Source organism: Athene noctua, chromosome 3 (assembly GCF_965140245.1).
Source record: "Athene noctua chromosome 3, bAthNoc1.hap1.1, whole genome shotgun sequence".
NCBI lineage: Eukaryota > Metazoa > Chordata > Aves > Strigiformes > Strigidae > Athene > Athene noctua.
The window spans coordinates 72,139,245-72,152,055 of NC_134039.1; the positions used below are offsets into that span (position 1 = coordinate 72,139,245).

Sequence of the window (12,811 nt, forward strand, 5' to 3'; positions counted from 1 at the left end):
TTTGTATTTTTTCATGGGAAATTTTCACAGTCAGCCATTCTGATAAAGCTGAAATCTTTCATAAAGAATGGAAATAGACTTTCTTCTGCTTGGAGTAAGTTCTAATGAAGATGCTCATCATGGTTGCAGAGGTCAGACTTCAAGACCCTGCCCTATCTTTCTTTAATGCTTGAAAAATAAGATATATTTATTGAGTAATTAATCTTCACTGAGTTTGGGTAGCAGGTAAGGAACACTGTTGACCAAGGCTATTCCACAAGGGGAAAATCAGCCACACAAATCCAGTAGCCAGGGCTGACAGAAGGTGTCTGGGCTCAGACTCCCCACTCTGATCACGCAGTGGTGGCTGCAGTGAAGAGCACTGGCAGCATGTACACGTTACAGAGTCTTATGGTGTTCTCAGGTATTGTGCAATAAAACTGGAAGGAAATGTCTTCATTATGTCTTGTCTTCTGATAACAGTAGTCCCTGTTGTGCCTGCAAAATCAGGTCCTGAGAAATGTGCTTGATGATTTGTTTCAATTTGTTTACAGCAATTTGATCTTGTTGGCACAGAGGCAGTTTTTTCAGCTTCACAATTTTGTAGTCACAGTTTTGGCAAGCATATAGAGCAGGGTCCTGCTCCCCATGTCTTTCATGAGGTATGTAATGTACTCTTGCAGACGTGATTCCTCACAAAGCCTTGCCCATACATCCTCTCTGGCTCTGTAGAAACCATGCTGGCCCCATGTATGCCACAAAACGAGAATTAGACTGGAGTGTCCCACATTTCATCAGACTCCAAGCATTTAGTTTCTGTTTCTCAAACTTACTGCTCTTCTAGTTTGTGTTAAAAAGTTAAGTATTCCTTGAGCCAGAAATAATTTTACCGTACACGAGAAGTTACTGCCGTTTTCTAAGGAAGAAGATGCCAGATTATAAGTGGTTTTTATAATAGTAAATACTTGTACAAAGCATAAAAAGAGAAGGGTATGACAAAGACCTACTCTAAAGTCGGTATTTATTTTGAGTTAGCACTCTCATTTTTGATACAAAAGATTAAGAATATTGAGAGAAATAGAAATATCTTGCACATGAATGTGCAAAGCTAGACTACTTTTGCCAGCATTCATACTCTTGGTCTGTGATATCCCACAATACCTGTAAGAAGATTAAGGCCACCATGGAGAAATTGAAGGCCACCGTGGAGAAAATAATTCGCTCACTCTAAATATACACTCTATCTTAGTGAAATGATTGTCTCCCCATACCCTGAAGTTCAAGTCTCTACTCCAGATGAGTTAGATCAAGGATTTGTACTTCACTATGCCATCATTCACTAATATATATGTAGACTTTGCTCTAGCTCATATGTCATGAGAAATTGAAGGGTAAGACTTTATTCCAGTGCAGTCAAGAACTCTTTTAAATCTCAGTAGTTTAAATGGAATGAGGAAATGGCTTGCTGCCAACTCTCCTCCAGAGTCCATAGTGGGCTGATGGGTCACAGAACGTTAGCCATCTAAATGGGAGTCGCAGGCAGCCATCCAGGCTTTTTCTCTCTTTAATGGGGAGAAACAGTCACCTCAAGATGAAATTTACCTAACTGTAAGAGAGGTATCTGTTCAGGTGGGATTAATCACCATACAGAGTGCTCAGATCTCTTCATCAGTTGTTGTGAGAACCTAGATGACCAAGTTTTGGTGGTTAAGATTAAATGAGATCCATTCTGTCTCCTTTTCTCTAGCTTGCTCTGGGAAATGGTGGCTCCCTGGAAACGTGCCATTGCTTGGTTCTTGCAGGATTTAAACATGCAGTTAATTATGCTCTCTCTGTAATAAACAATTTCAGAATCTTCTGAATATTTTAATATGTTTATAATTGTCACCTCTGAAATTATGTGTGAAGTGATGCAATACTGTTTTATGGAACATACCTTTAAAAAGGTGTTTTCAGTTGAGAATGACATGAAAAAATCACTGTCATCTTAAAGCATTGTGAAAGGTACCTTCCTTCACTATAAACCAGAATGCTTTAGAAATGCTTCCCACTCAGGTTTGCTTTTTCAGCTTACAGAGTATCATTATTTAATATTCTGAGATATATTATTTTGAAGATCTCCTGCTGCTTTAAAAAGTCTAATTACCTTTAATAATACAGTTGTGAATATCCGTCTTACACTGTATACAGGAAAGACAAGTTGTTGAAAGAATGATTAAGAAAGTTTATAGACCTCAGCAGAGTAATGATAACAACCTTGGAGTCAGTGACAGGACTACCTTTCATTCACTGGGATCAGGATTTTGTCAAAGATTTTTGGGGTTCATACTCTGTCTCATACCTGGATAGACATATTACAAGGATGCTTTCATACACTGTGTTTTCACTGCCATGATGCCATTTTGCCTTAAATACTGCATGTGAGATCACTATCCTCAGTAGGAAAGGACTCTCTGTCTTTATACTAGCCCGTGTGAATGTCCTGTTGGTTTCTATATCTGGCCTGTATTATAAGCAGTAAATAGGGTGAGGGTGGCCAAGCACTGGCACAGGTTGCCCAGAGGGGGCTGTGGAATCTCCAGCCTTGGAGATCCTCAGAAGCCATCTGGCCATGGTCCTGGGCAGCCTGTGCTAGGTGGCCCTGCTGGAGCAGGGGACCTGGACAAGATTACCTCGAGGTTCCTTCTAACCTCAACCATTCAGTGATTCTGTGAAATACAGAATTTGCAATGAATTTCAAAATATTGCAGGAGCATTGGATGAACATTTCTGTACCCTCAGTACATAATAGGTGTACAGTAGAACTAATTTAAATGAAAATAATAAGTTGCTAACTTGCCCTGTAAAAAAGGAAAACTTAGAAAAATGTTATTAAATCAAATAAATTACATCTGCTAGAAAAAAAAAAATAATTCTGAATTGCTTCTTAATTGTATGCTTCTGGGAATATTACTGAAATACTGTACAATGTTTACCTGATCCCAGTCATTTTATAAACACCGTTTATAAGATTGATTTAATATTTATAAAGCAATTTGTTCAGCTTGAAGAAAATGGTACATAAGAATAGTTTGTGAGGTTTCTGTTGTATGGCCTGATACAGAATGGAACAAATCCATAAATGTTAACGTGGACTCTGAACTTAGTGATTTACTTCCAAGTGTTGGTAGTCATTAATGTCTTCTATAGCAATACCAAGAAAAAAAAATGCCACCAGCTTTCTCTCAAGTTGCAAGGCGAAAGCTGAAACATAGGCCCAGTTTTCTAAAGAAGTCTATTTAAGTAAAGTCTGAATTAGAATCCAGTCAACATGGGTTTTTTTCTTCTGTTTCTTTCTTTAGCCACCAATGTTGAAGTGCTCATGTCTGGAAATGTTCGCTGCTACAATGTTATAGTGGAAATGATGAAAAGTTTCCCCAATAGTGAAACAGTTCAGGAAGTGAGTTGCTGTTTGTTGCATAAGCTTACATTGGGTAAGTTCACAAAGTTGTTCATAGTTGGCTTATGACTCTGTAGGAGTTGGAGTTAACTGACAGTAAGTGTTACAGGCAACAAGAAAACTGCTATTCCAGTTAATCCTCAGGGCAGTGTGCAGCTCCATGTCTCTAATGATGTAAACATGCTGACGCAGTCAATGTGGTATCCTTTTGTGTTAAACGTTGGTAACAATGACAGAAGCTGCCATAAAAGACTAGAGCAGAAAAAACAAAACAAAACAAAACAAAACAAAACAAAACAAAAAAAAACAACAAGACAAAAGAGTGTGAGAAGCACAAGATGAGAATGGGAGGTCAAACAGATCCCATTCTATATAAAGTTGCTATAGAAAGGAAGAACGTTCCTTTCAGATTTCTTTTTTGAAGTGGCAATGCTGAATTGTGTGAGGAACAATTGGTGCTACTGAATTACCTGGGAGGTGTTCTCCAAGACTGTGTTTTTCCTCCTTGCAATGCATTTACCTTCAGAGACCTATGCTGCGTTCCTGCCCATCTGTGGGGCCTGTCTTGAGGCCCCTTATGCTGCAGCAGTGAAAGAACTGTTGGTTCCTGGACTTCCCTTGACTTGGGCAAAAGTACTTTGGTTGCTTACGTGGGCTAGCGTCACATCAAAAGAAATGATGGCAATGTCAAAAAGAGATTTGTTGTGCCTCTTAGGAGCTCTGTGCTCTCTCTTGCAACTATAACAAGCTGATCTGAGCAGTCACCCAGGACCATGTAATGGGAAGTTCAAATGAAAATATCTTTTTTCCCCTGCTGCATAAAAAAAGACTGAGTAGCTGCCTGAGTAGCCCACACTCCATGGCAGGTTCTTCATGAGGGACTCAGCCAAGGTCTTTCTCATGAGTTAGATTTCCCAATTCTTGCAGGTGGTGGCCTGAAGCTACTGCAGATATTGGTACCAGTGCATGACTCTCCTTAATCAAGTCAGTCCCATCCTTTCACCATCTGTTTCCACTTCTTCATGCAGATAATGTAGAAAATACAGATCAAACCTGAGTGCAACCCAGAGCAACTTCCAGTTCCGCTTCAGAAAGCCAAATAAAAATTTCAAGAAATAGTGGTGGCCACCGAGGTGGTATTTGCAGTTTTGTGGCAAGAGGTGATACTACCCTTGAATGGTTTCCTATGCAAGACTAACTGAAGATAGGCAGGGAAACCAGGCACTTGTGGGGACACAGCAACTCTGCTGACATGCCTTGATCATGCCGTAAGCACAACCAGCCTGTCTTCAGTCACATGTTTGTCATGTGTATGCTGACCAACAAGTAAAGAAGCCGCAAGATCCATTTCTTCTTTCAGCGTAGCAGATGCCCTTCATCTTAATAAGGAGACACTTTGGGAGAATTATGGGAAGAGGTGTCCACAGCACCACGGAGTTAGGGAAACAGATGTGAAATTGCTGGATGTTCTTGGAAACAGTCTGGTGATTTCCATATATCCAGTGGCTTCCCAAATTATTCTTATGGACACTGTCTTCCTAAATCCATGTTAACTGGCAGTGAAATGGTAAAGTCAGCATCTACTAGCTTCTAACATCACCATCATGTATTCTTGCTAATCTGGTAATGAGTATCCTAGATTTAACTGTCATCAGAATTTTAACTGACTGATACCTGTTTGGCCAGCCACAAGTCCAACATAATTACTCATCACATAGCCTGAGATTATTAATTTTGTAATGTATTTACAAGAACATGCCATTTCCATTAAAACGTGGCAAGAAACAGCAATGCTTATATGACATGACCACACTACTGTGGAATAGGAAGAAAAATACTCTTTCCAGTTGCACATGTAGTAGGTGTTAAGGCCAGGGTTTTAGAGTGATGAATTTAGAAAGGACTTGCCTTGAAATCTGTTCTTAAGCATTCTGTTAACTTGGTCTAATTGAACTGAATCATAAAACATGGGAGAGGTACTTATCTTCTGGTTAAAAAACTAGACAAAGGTAGTCAGCACCTATAAGACTCAGGAACAGAACAGAGTGAAAGAAATGAGGTTAGCTTTTCTTCTGTATGTAGTCATATTTTTGATGCTCAATATGGGAGACTTCTTAATTTCATACCTCATCTGAAGGTTTGAGAAACATTGATTCAGCTTTTAATCTGACCTTTCACATTGCTGGTGTGATTCTAATTTTTACTAATCAAGAGTTGAACAAAATTGACTATCAAAATAGAAACCATAGCTATCAAACTGTATTTTACAAAGTGAGTGTTGTTGGTTTGTTTTATGCATGAAACTTATTTTTACAACAGAGAAGTTATTTTCATTTGCTTTATTTTTGCAGAATTCCTTATATTCAATCTATAATATAAAATTCTGTACAGCCTGTAATAAAAGTTATGCTTTAGATATATTTACCATCAAAAGGTAGTTCTTTCTAGTATTCCAGAATGTATGTATTTTGTATTTATAATGCTGACCTTGATCTATTTAATGAGGTCAAAACCAGAGAGGAAACCGGGGTTAAACCACTTGCTTAATAGGATAAATCAAGTCATTGTAGGAATTCAAGACCAGAGCTGCATTTGTTTCCTGACAGGAAGTCTGCAAGTGATAACACTGACTTATTTTTCTTATTTTGATCACAGTGTGCTCTTTATTTTGCATTAAACCTCAGTCTTTTGTCAAAAACCACAAAGAACCTAGATCTCAACTGTTTTTTATCGTTGATGTCTTCATATTTGTTTGACACAAATAAAATGTTGTGTCAAACCTTGTAATAAGAAATCCAACGTTTGCTACACAGTTTGTGCATTGTGTGCTGAGAAATTTATGTTAAATGCATGTAAAGCTCTAGATATGTGTTTATATTCATTTAATATCTTGTGTATTTTCAGGAAATTTTTTCAATATCCTTGTGTTACATAAAGTTCCAGAAGTCCTTGTGAAGGCTGTTAAAACATATTCTGAAAATGCAAAGTTACAAGCTGCAGCTCTCAGTTGTTTAGCTCTTCTAAGTGAGTAAATCTCTTCTTAAATACATAAATAACTTCATTCATCAGTCCACTTGTTAATTTTTTTAGACTGGTAATTTCTTGTAATCTTTGTAAACTCCATTTCTTTAACATGAAAGCCTCAGGCAAGGTAGCTTTGATAGAGCTAGATTTCCTGCATGCTTACAGTTTACTGTTTTACTGTGACATGGCTGTGTTTATATCATATGCCCAACATCTTCACAGTGTTCAGACCTGTTAAGTTATGTTGACAGATCTTAACAAAGCAACCTGTTTGTTCATAGACAAATATTGAATAATCCCTACTTAACATAAAATCTCTAGAGATAGCAACATTAATGCTTGTGCTTGAGTTCTGAACTCGATTAAAAGATTGAAACTTTTCCTTGTTTACACTCCAGGTATTATTTTGAAACATGTGTTGGTTAGCTATTGGCAAAAAGCTAAGAATCTGATCCTCTTTGTCTTTGAGTAGTTGTTCCATACAAAAGTCAGTAGAAACTCTGTTTCAGAGTCCCCAAAATAGTAAAGATTAAAAATTAGTACACACTCCAGTAAGCCTCAGATACTATAGTCAGTGTTGATACTTTTTTTTTTTCCTTAAATGCTGAAAAATCACCAGTATAGAATTATTTATTTTAAATTCTATTGCACTTTTTGGAAGCAGATGTTCCTCCCTTAGCAGCTGCAATTTGCATTTTGTTTTTTAATGGCATGGCTTCAGAGCGTAGATGGCTTTGTGATCAGTGGTTATGTGCAAATGAATCACAGTTATGTTTTATGTCTGTGGTATTCTGTATGTAATAAGCAACAAAAAATATGTGCAGGTCTTCTCAGAGGCTGAGCATTGACTGATCTGTAACTATGTGCTTAATTTACTACACTATAATTAAGTTTTTTAGTCCCTTCAAACTTTAAAGACATTTTTCAAATACATCATCAAGTTTAAGTCAGAAGACTTTTTCCTTCCCAGAAAAGGCTAATCCTCCCACTGATTTTCACACATAAGCAGTATGAGCACATCCATGACTACAGGAAGGCTAAGGCTTACATGTTTTATTTTTATAATAAGAATTTATTGTAAATATTTTATATTTCAAGCTGAGACAATATTCTTGAACCGAGACTTAGAGGAAAGAAAAGAAGAGGAGGAGGAAGAAAAATTATGCTGGTTGGAAGCATGTTACCGAGCATTGGAACTGCACCGAAAAAACACAGATGTGCTGGTGAGAATTTCTACATGGTGTGGGTATGGAAAGAGTGCATTATGCATTAAGTAAAATATTTAGCAACATCATTTTTTCCCATATACCCTTAGGCAAACAAGACCTTAAGGACTGAACTGGATTTACAATAAATCTTACTCTTCTTGCCTTTCTTATCTTTGTTGACCTCAACTGGTTTCAGTTACTCGTTTGGATCAAATGTAGGCAGTTAAGAAGATGAGACCTAAAACTTTGGCCATCCAAACATTATTGTTTACATAGCTCCTCTGTATACAGCAGCAAAACAGGCCCATCAACGAAAGAATTAATCACAGCCTAAAATAGGTATCAAGATGCAAATCAAGTAATGAGAATGTGGCATATGTTTTAACTCAGGCGTATCCCAGCTATTAAGAATGTGACTCCACATCTTGGATTTCTACATAAAGCATCTTTTCCTTTGTCATGGGCTGAAAAACAGTTGAACTATTTAAATTTTTTCATATATTTTTGATATTCTAAAGGCATATTTTCTTAATCCTTTTATCTCCTTTTGATTTATATTTAGGGGGCTGCATGCTGGGCTTTGAAAAATCTGTTTCTGTATCAACACAACCTTCATGAGAAGATTGGAGATGGAGATAATCAGTCAGTGTTAATATCTTGAACTGTATTTTTGGGAATGAAAAAAATGAAAGCCTACTATTAGGTCATTTGGGGGTCTCATGTTTCAATTATTTCTATTTTTTTTTCTTGTTTTCTAATATGATGAAATGCATGGTGATCAACAATACTTGGGAAAGTTTCTTGAAGTGAGAGCTAACCTTGACTCAGGAAAAATTGCTAGTGTTCTAATAAAGGGTCAGAACACAGTCTAAAAGAGCTAATTTGTACAGTTCACAGGGAATTTCTTATTCCGTTGCAACAAGGCTGGGGAGGATTAAAGAACGTAAAGGCAGAGAAAATAGAGAAGATTAAGATATCTAGTTCATAAGGAGTATGGAAATGCAGTGCTCATTTTCCCACAAATCAGATGAAAGGGCATAGTAGAGGGGGTACTGGCCCATCAGGGAGAATCTAGGCATGGATAAGACAGACTTTTATTTTACTTAAACTGTTTCTCAGAGTTGCTTAAAATTTTAATCGTTCAAATTTTAGTAAGCCTGTTTTGTACCCCTTTCTGGACCTCAAGTCACTTGGAAAGCATGGCTCCGAGTGAATTCATTGAGAATTAGAGTTGACTAATATGCATGGTTTGCAAAGGGCTTTCGGTCAGCTGTCCTGGAAATATTAGAAGTCAAGTACAATCATCTGAAAATTTTATTAGGTTGCTAGTACTTTTTTAGGAAACTGAACTACAGTTATGAAATAACTGCTGTAATCTGGTCAATGTGCAGTGATTTGTTTCTCTTTGTGAAAGGTTCCCAATAGACAGAGCAGTGATGCTCTCCATGCTCATGCACTCCTCTTCAAAAGAAGTGTTTCAGGCAGCTGCTAGTACCTTGGCAATTCTGTCACAACAAAATGGTAAGGGAATTTAATTCTCTTCTGTTTCTAATTCAGCAGAAAGTTATTTCTGTAATATTAAAGAATATTTAATGTGCTGTTGTATGAATACAATATTCCCTGTGATTAGAATTGTATGCAGTTGTGTTTAGTAGGAAGTTTATTCCTTGCTTTGAAAAAGCTACTGTTGGCTAGTATCAAAGAGGGTATGCAGAAGTGAAGAGCTCTTATGTGTTGCAATTGCTATTTTTCAGAGCAGGAGATGTGAAAAGTGTGTGTTCTCTTTGTATGCTTGTTTAAATATTTATCACATGTTTGAATTTCATCAAGAGCAGCATTTGTTGAAAATCATGTGAGTAAGGATTACAGTCTGACAAATACCATTTTCTTGCTTAACACAGGGGATTTGAGCAGTCCTATTGACTTCAGTGAATCAAATCATGTGTAGAAAGTTAAGCTTGTGTGTAACAGTTTTCAAGATTGCTTTAGTCCTGATTGTGTCCCTAACATGGTTTCCTAACTTTTTTCAATTTACAGACCCCCTCAAAATTTTTCAGTGGAGGTATGAACCCCTGGGTAGAGTATTTAAGCCTACTGACAGTTGGCCTGCTTTTATTAGATACCCTTCCCAGAACCCTTTGAAATGGTTATGGACCTCAAGTGATTTGTAGACTGCACATTGAAAACCACTGGCTAGATAGGAAGAAAAAGACTAGCAGTTAATTACCATTCTCTAGGTGAGAAAGCATTGTTTTATCACTAGGTTACTGAGCCATCCAAGTACAGCCAACCTAACCATGAAAAGGCTTTGTAGTTATTTATGAGATAAATATGTATCTACATCAAGAAATAGATCAAGAAATATGATAATGTATGTATACATTTATATCATATATTATACCAGGTACTTTCATAACATGTTACTGACAAGTGAGCCTCTGATTTCCTTTGGAAATCTAAAGCAAATTTGTATTTTGTCTTTTTGTTTTCTTATTTTTTTTCCCCCTAACTGAATGTGCTTACACTAGAAATTACAGACATAAAGAAGCTTAGTAAAACCTTCCAGCACAATGCACTATTGCTTGAATTAACCATTTGAAATGAATGTACTGAACTGGGAATGACAAGAATTGGTGACAGTTACCATGATAATGTAGAATATTTTTGTAATGTTCTGAGCTGCATTGGTTGCAGTTATAGGTACAAGCAAGACATGCTTGGATATTTTAATTTTTTAAAAATTAATTGAGTAAATATATTGAATAAATATAATTTCATTTCTGAAGGCTTATTTTGGAAGTTACAAGGTTTTTTGAAACTTTTAAGTTCTAGGTTTCCTACATGATCACAGAGTGCAATTAAGAGGAAAAATTGTTTAAGAATAAACATTCTTACATTAAAAGTAAAGCTGTATATTCTTATTACTTTAAGTTAACTTTATGTAAGTAAAAATAGCAGATGTATTTAAACTTATTAGGCATTCAGGAATTATAATGCTTTTGATTAAGCTGTGCAAACAGAAGTCAACTTAATCTCAAATCTGTTCCCATTCTAATTTATACTTCTCTAACATATGTATTTGGCAAGGAAAAAAATTGAAAAAAGGGGGAAAAAAAGTTAGCAGTTCTGCTGTTTGAGAACTATATATAAAGAAAGAGATTTACTTACAGGATGCTTGCTATTTTGTGTTGTAGTAAATATTAGGAAGACACTTTTGGCTAAAGGCATACATATGAATGTTTTGGACATATTGAGGAAACATCCACATTCTTCTGAAGTGGCTGAAAGTGCCTGCAGAATTCTGAATCATGTTTTCGAAGGAAGGTAATGTAATTAGAAATACGTGGCCACTTTCAAAGTGAAGATTTGTGAGATTCAGTGCTGTAAGTGTTTACATTTAAATTATTGATTGTTTCACTGATGATAAAATTGACCACAGGCTGACAGCCCTGTTCAGGACATTGAATTTTGTAAGCCCTGTAGTCAAATGCCCAGGTGGATATGTGTAGGGAGCTGCATATTCTTCCCTTTGTGGTTCTTGAGCAGTGAGGTTTGAATAGACTATTGCTAGGTGATCTCTCCCCTCCTGTTAGCCACACTGGATTCCATTGAGAGCTAAGAAATTTCCCAAATATTAACTCTGATTATTAAAATAACATTGTGTTAATATTACTTTTGTGATGGCTTTTGCAAATGCTCTAGAACGTGACTGGGAAATCAAACCTGTGACTCATAAATACTGGTATACAGGGTGGGAACGTGATTCCAAGTGTCTTGCCAAGTTTTTCCAGCCTTCCCTGGAACCTTTATATATTCTAAACTGTCTATGAAGAAATGACAGACTTAAGATATAGTCACAGAATTTCTTATGAATAATTTCATTTCATAAAGAAGAAAACCTCAAATCTTCCATAAACACATTTACAGGAATAAAAACTGTTATAAAATAACCTTAAAAATGAGTTAGTGGCCTTTGGCTACTGCTATTTCTAGGAATGCTAATGATATAGAGATCTTTTTTTTCTTCAAGATTAGAACCTAACATTGGTATTTTTCTGTTCATTCTGCAAGCATCTGACAATTCATCAGCACTTTATGACAGTTTCAGAGCACTGTTAAGGAAGATGTGTCTTTTTGCATGTCTGGACTGGAATCAAAGTCACCACTCACCCTGAATGAAATACTATACTCTCTGTGTATCACTGTTCTGGACTGGATTGAAAATTACCTCCCTGTAATCTAGAATGGAATTAATTACATAGACTGAATTCATGGAATGGCATGAAAATAATATATTTGCTATGGTGATGAAAAGCACCATATTTTAATTTGTGTTTTGTAGCTCAAACCAGTTTTACAGTGTTCTAAAGGGTTATTACACAGTGTTAATTAAGGAAGCAAATACATATAAAATTTAGAAATGCATTCTTTTTATTTATTTTATAAACAATATTTTCAGTTTCCCTCATCTGGATATAATGACAGTAGCTGTATCAGAAGTTGTAAAAGCCATGAGGTTGCATGAAAGATCACTCTCTGTACAACTGGAAGCTCTTCGAGTCCTTTTACACTTTATGATGTCCGGTAAGTCATCCAAAAATATTATCGATGTGGCATCATACACCAAATCAGAGAACAGAATTAGATAGCTGGGTTTAGTCTTTCTTTTCTAATGAGACAGCCTTTAATGGGACTTCAGAAAATTTACTGCAGTTCGGTACATAGCAGAGAGCAGCTGTAACTCTTTAAAAACATACAGGATGGAGGAAAACTTTTGAGGTATTGAAAGGAACAGACCAAAATTACCATTGCTGATTTCCCTTTGATCTCATCAGTGAAGGGTCAGCTCCATTACTGCTAAGGAAGTCAGGGAATGAGTGGGGAGCTATTGCTGTGATTGTATATTTTTGTCATAGATACTCTTTAAGAAGGAGCAAACAGTGATGATATCAACATTGATGTACCACAAAATGCAATTATTTTAATAGTGTCTATTGGAAGGAACATAAAGATTTGACCTCTGACACTAAAAACTAAAGACAGTGATTTAAAGATATGAAATACACTTTTCTATATTATTTTCTGCAGAGAAGAAGAAGCCAAACTGACTAGCTTAGAAATTCCTTTCCAAAAACCCCCTATTTAAAGGCAATCTACAGTG

At 36.4% G+C, this 12,811-nt stretch overlaps 1 protein-coding gene across 6 annotated transcripts in view; it reads left to right on the forward strand.

Moving 5' to 3' along the window:
• The window catches only part of LRRK2 (leucine rich repeat kinase 2), a 71,770-nt gene that overhangs the window by 13,304 nt on the left and 45,655 nt on the right, over positions 1-12,811 (forward strand). For 5 of the 6 annotated variants that reach the window (XM_074903292.1, XM_074903296.1, XM_074903293.1 and 2 more), the window contains 7 exons: positions 3,321-3,452; positions 6,323-6,442; positions 7,541-7,665; positions 8,213-8,292; positions 9,065-9,171; positions 10,845-10,974; positions 12,110-12,234. In XM_074903292.1, the coding sequence (XP_074759393.1) occupies positions 3,321-3,452; positions 6,323-6,442; positions 7,541-7,665; positions 8,213-8,292; positions 9,065-9,171; positions 10,845-10,974; positions 12,110-12,234 (819 nt within the window). Of the gene's footprint in view, positions 1-3,320; positions 3,453-6,322; positions 6,443-7,540; positions 7,666-8,212; positions 8,293-9,064; positions 9,172-10,844; positions 10,975-12,109; positions 12,278-12,811 lie in introns of all 6 variants that reach the window. The other variant, XM_074903297.1, reaches the window with a different exon arrangement.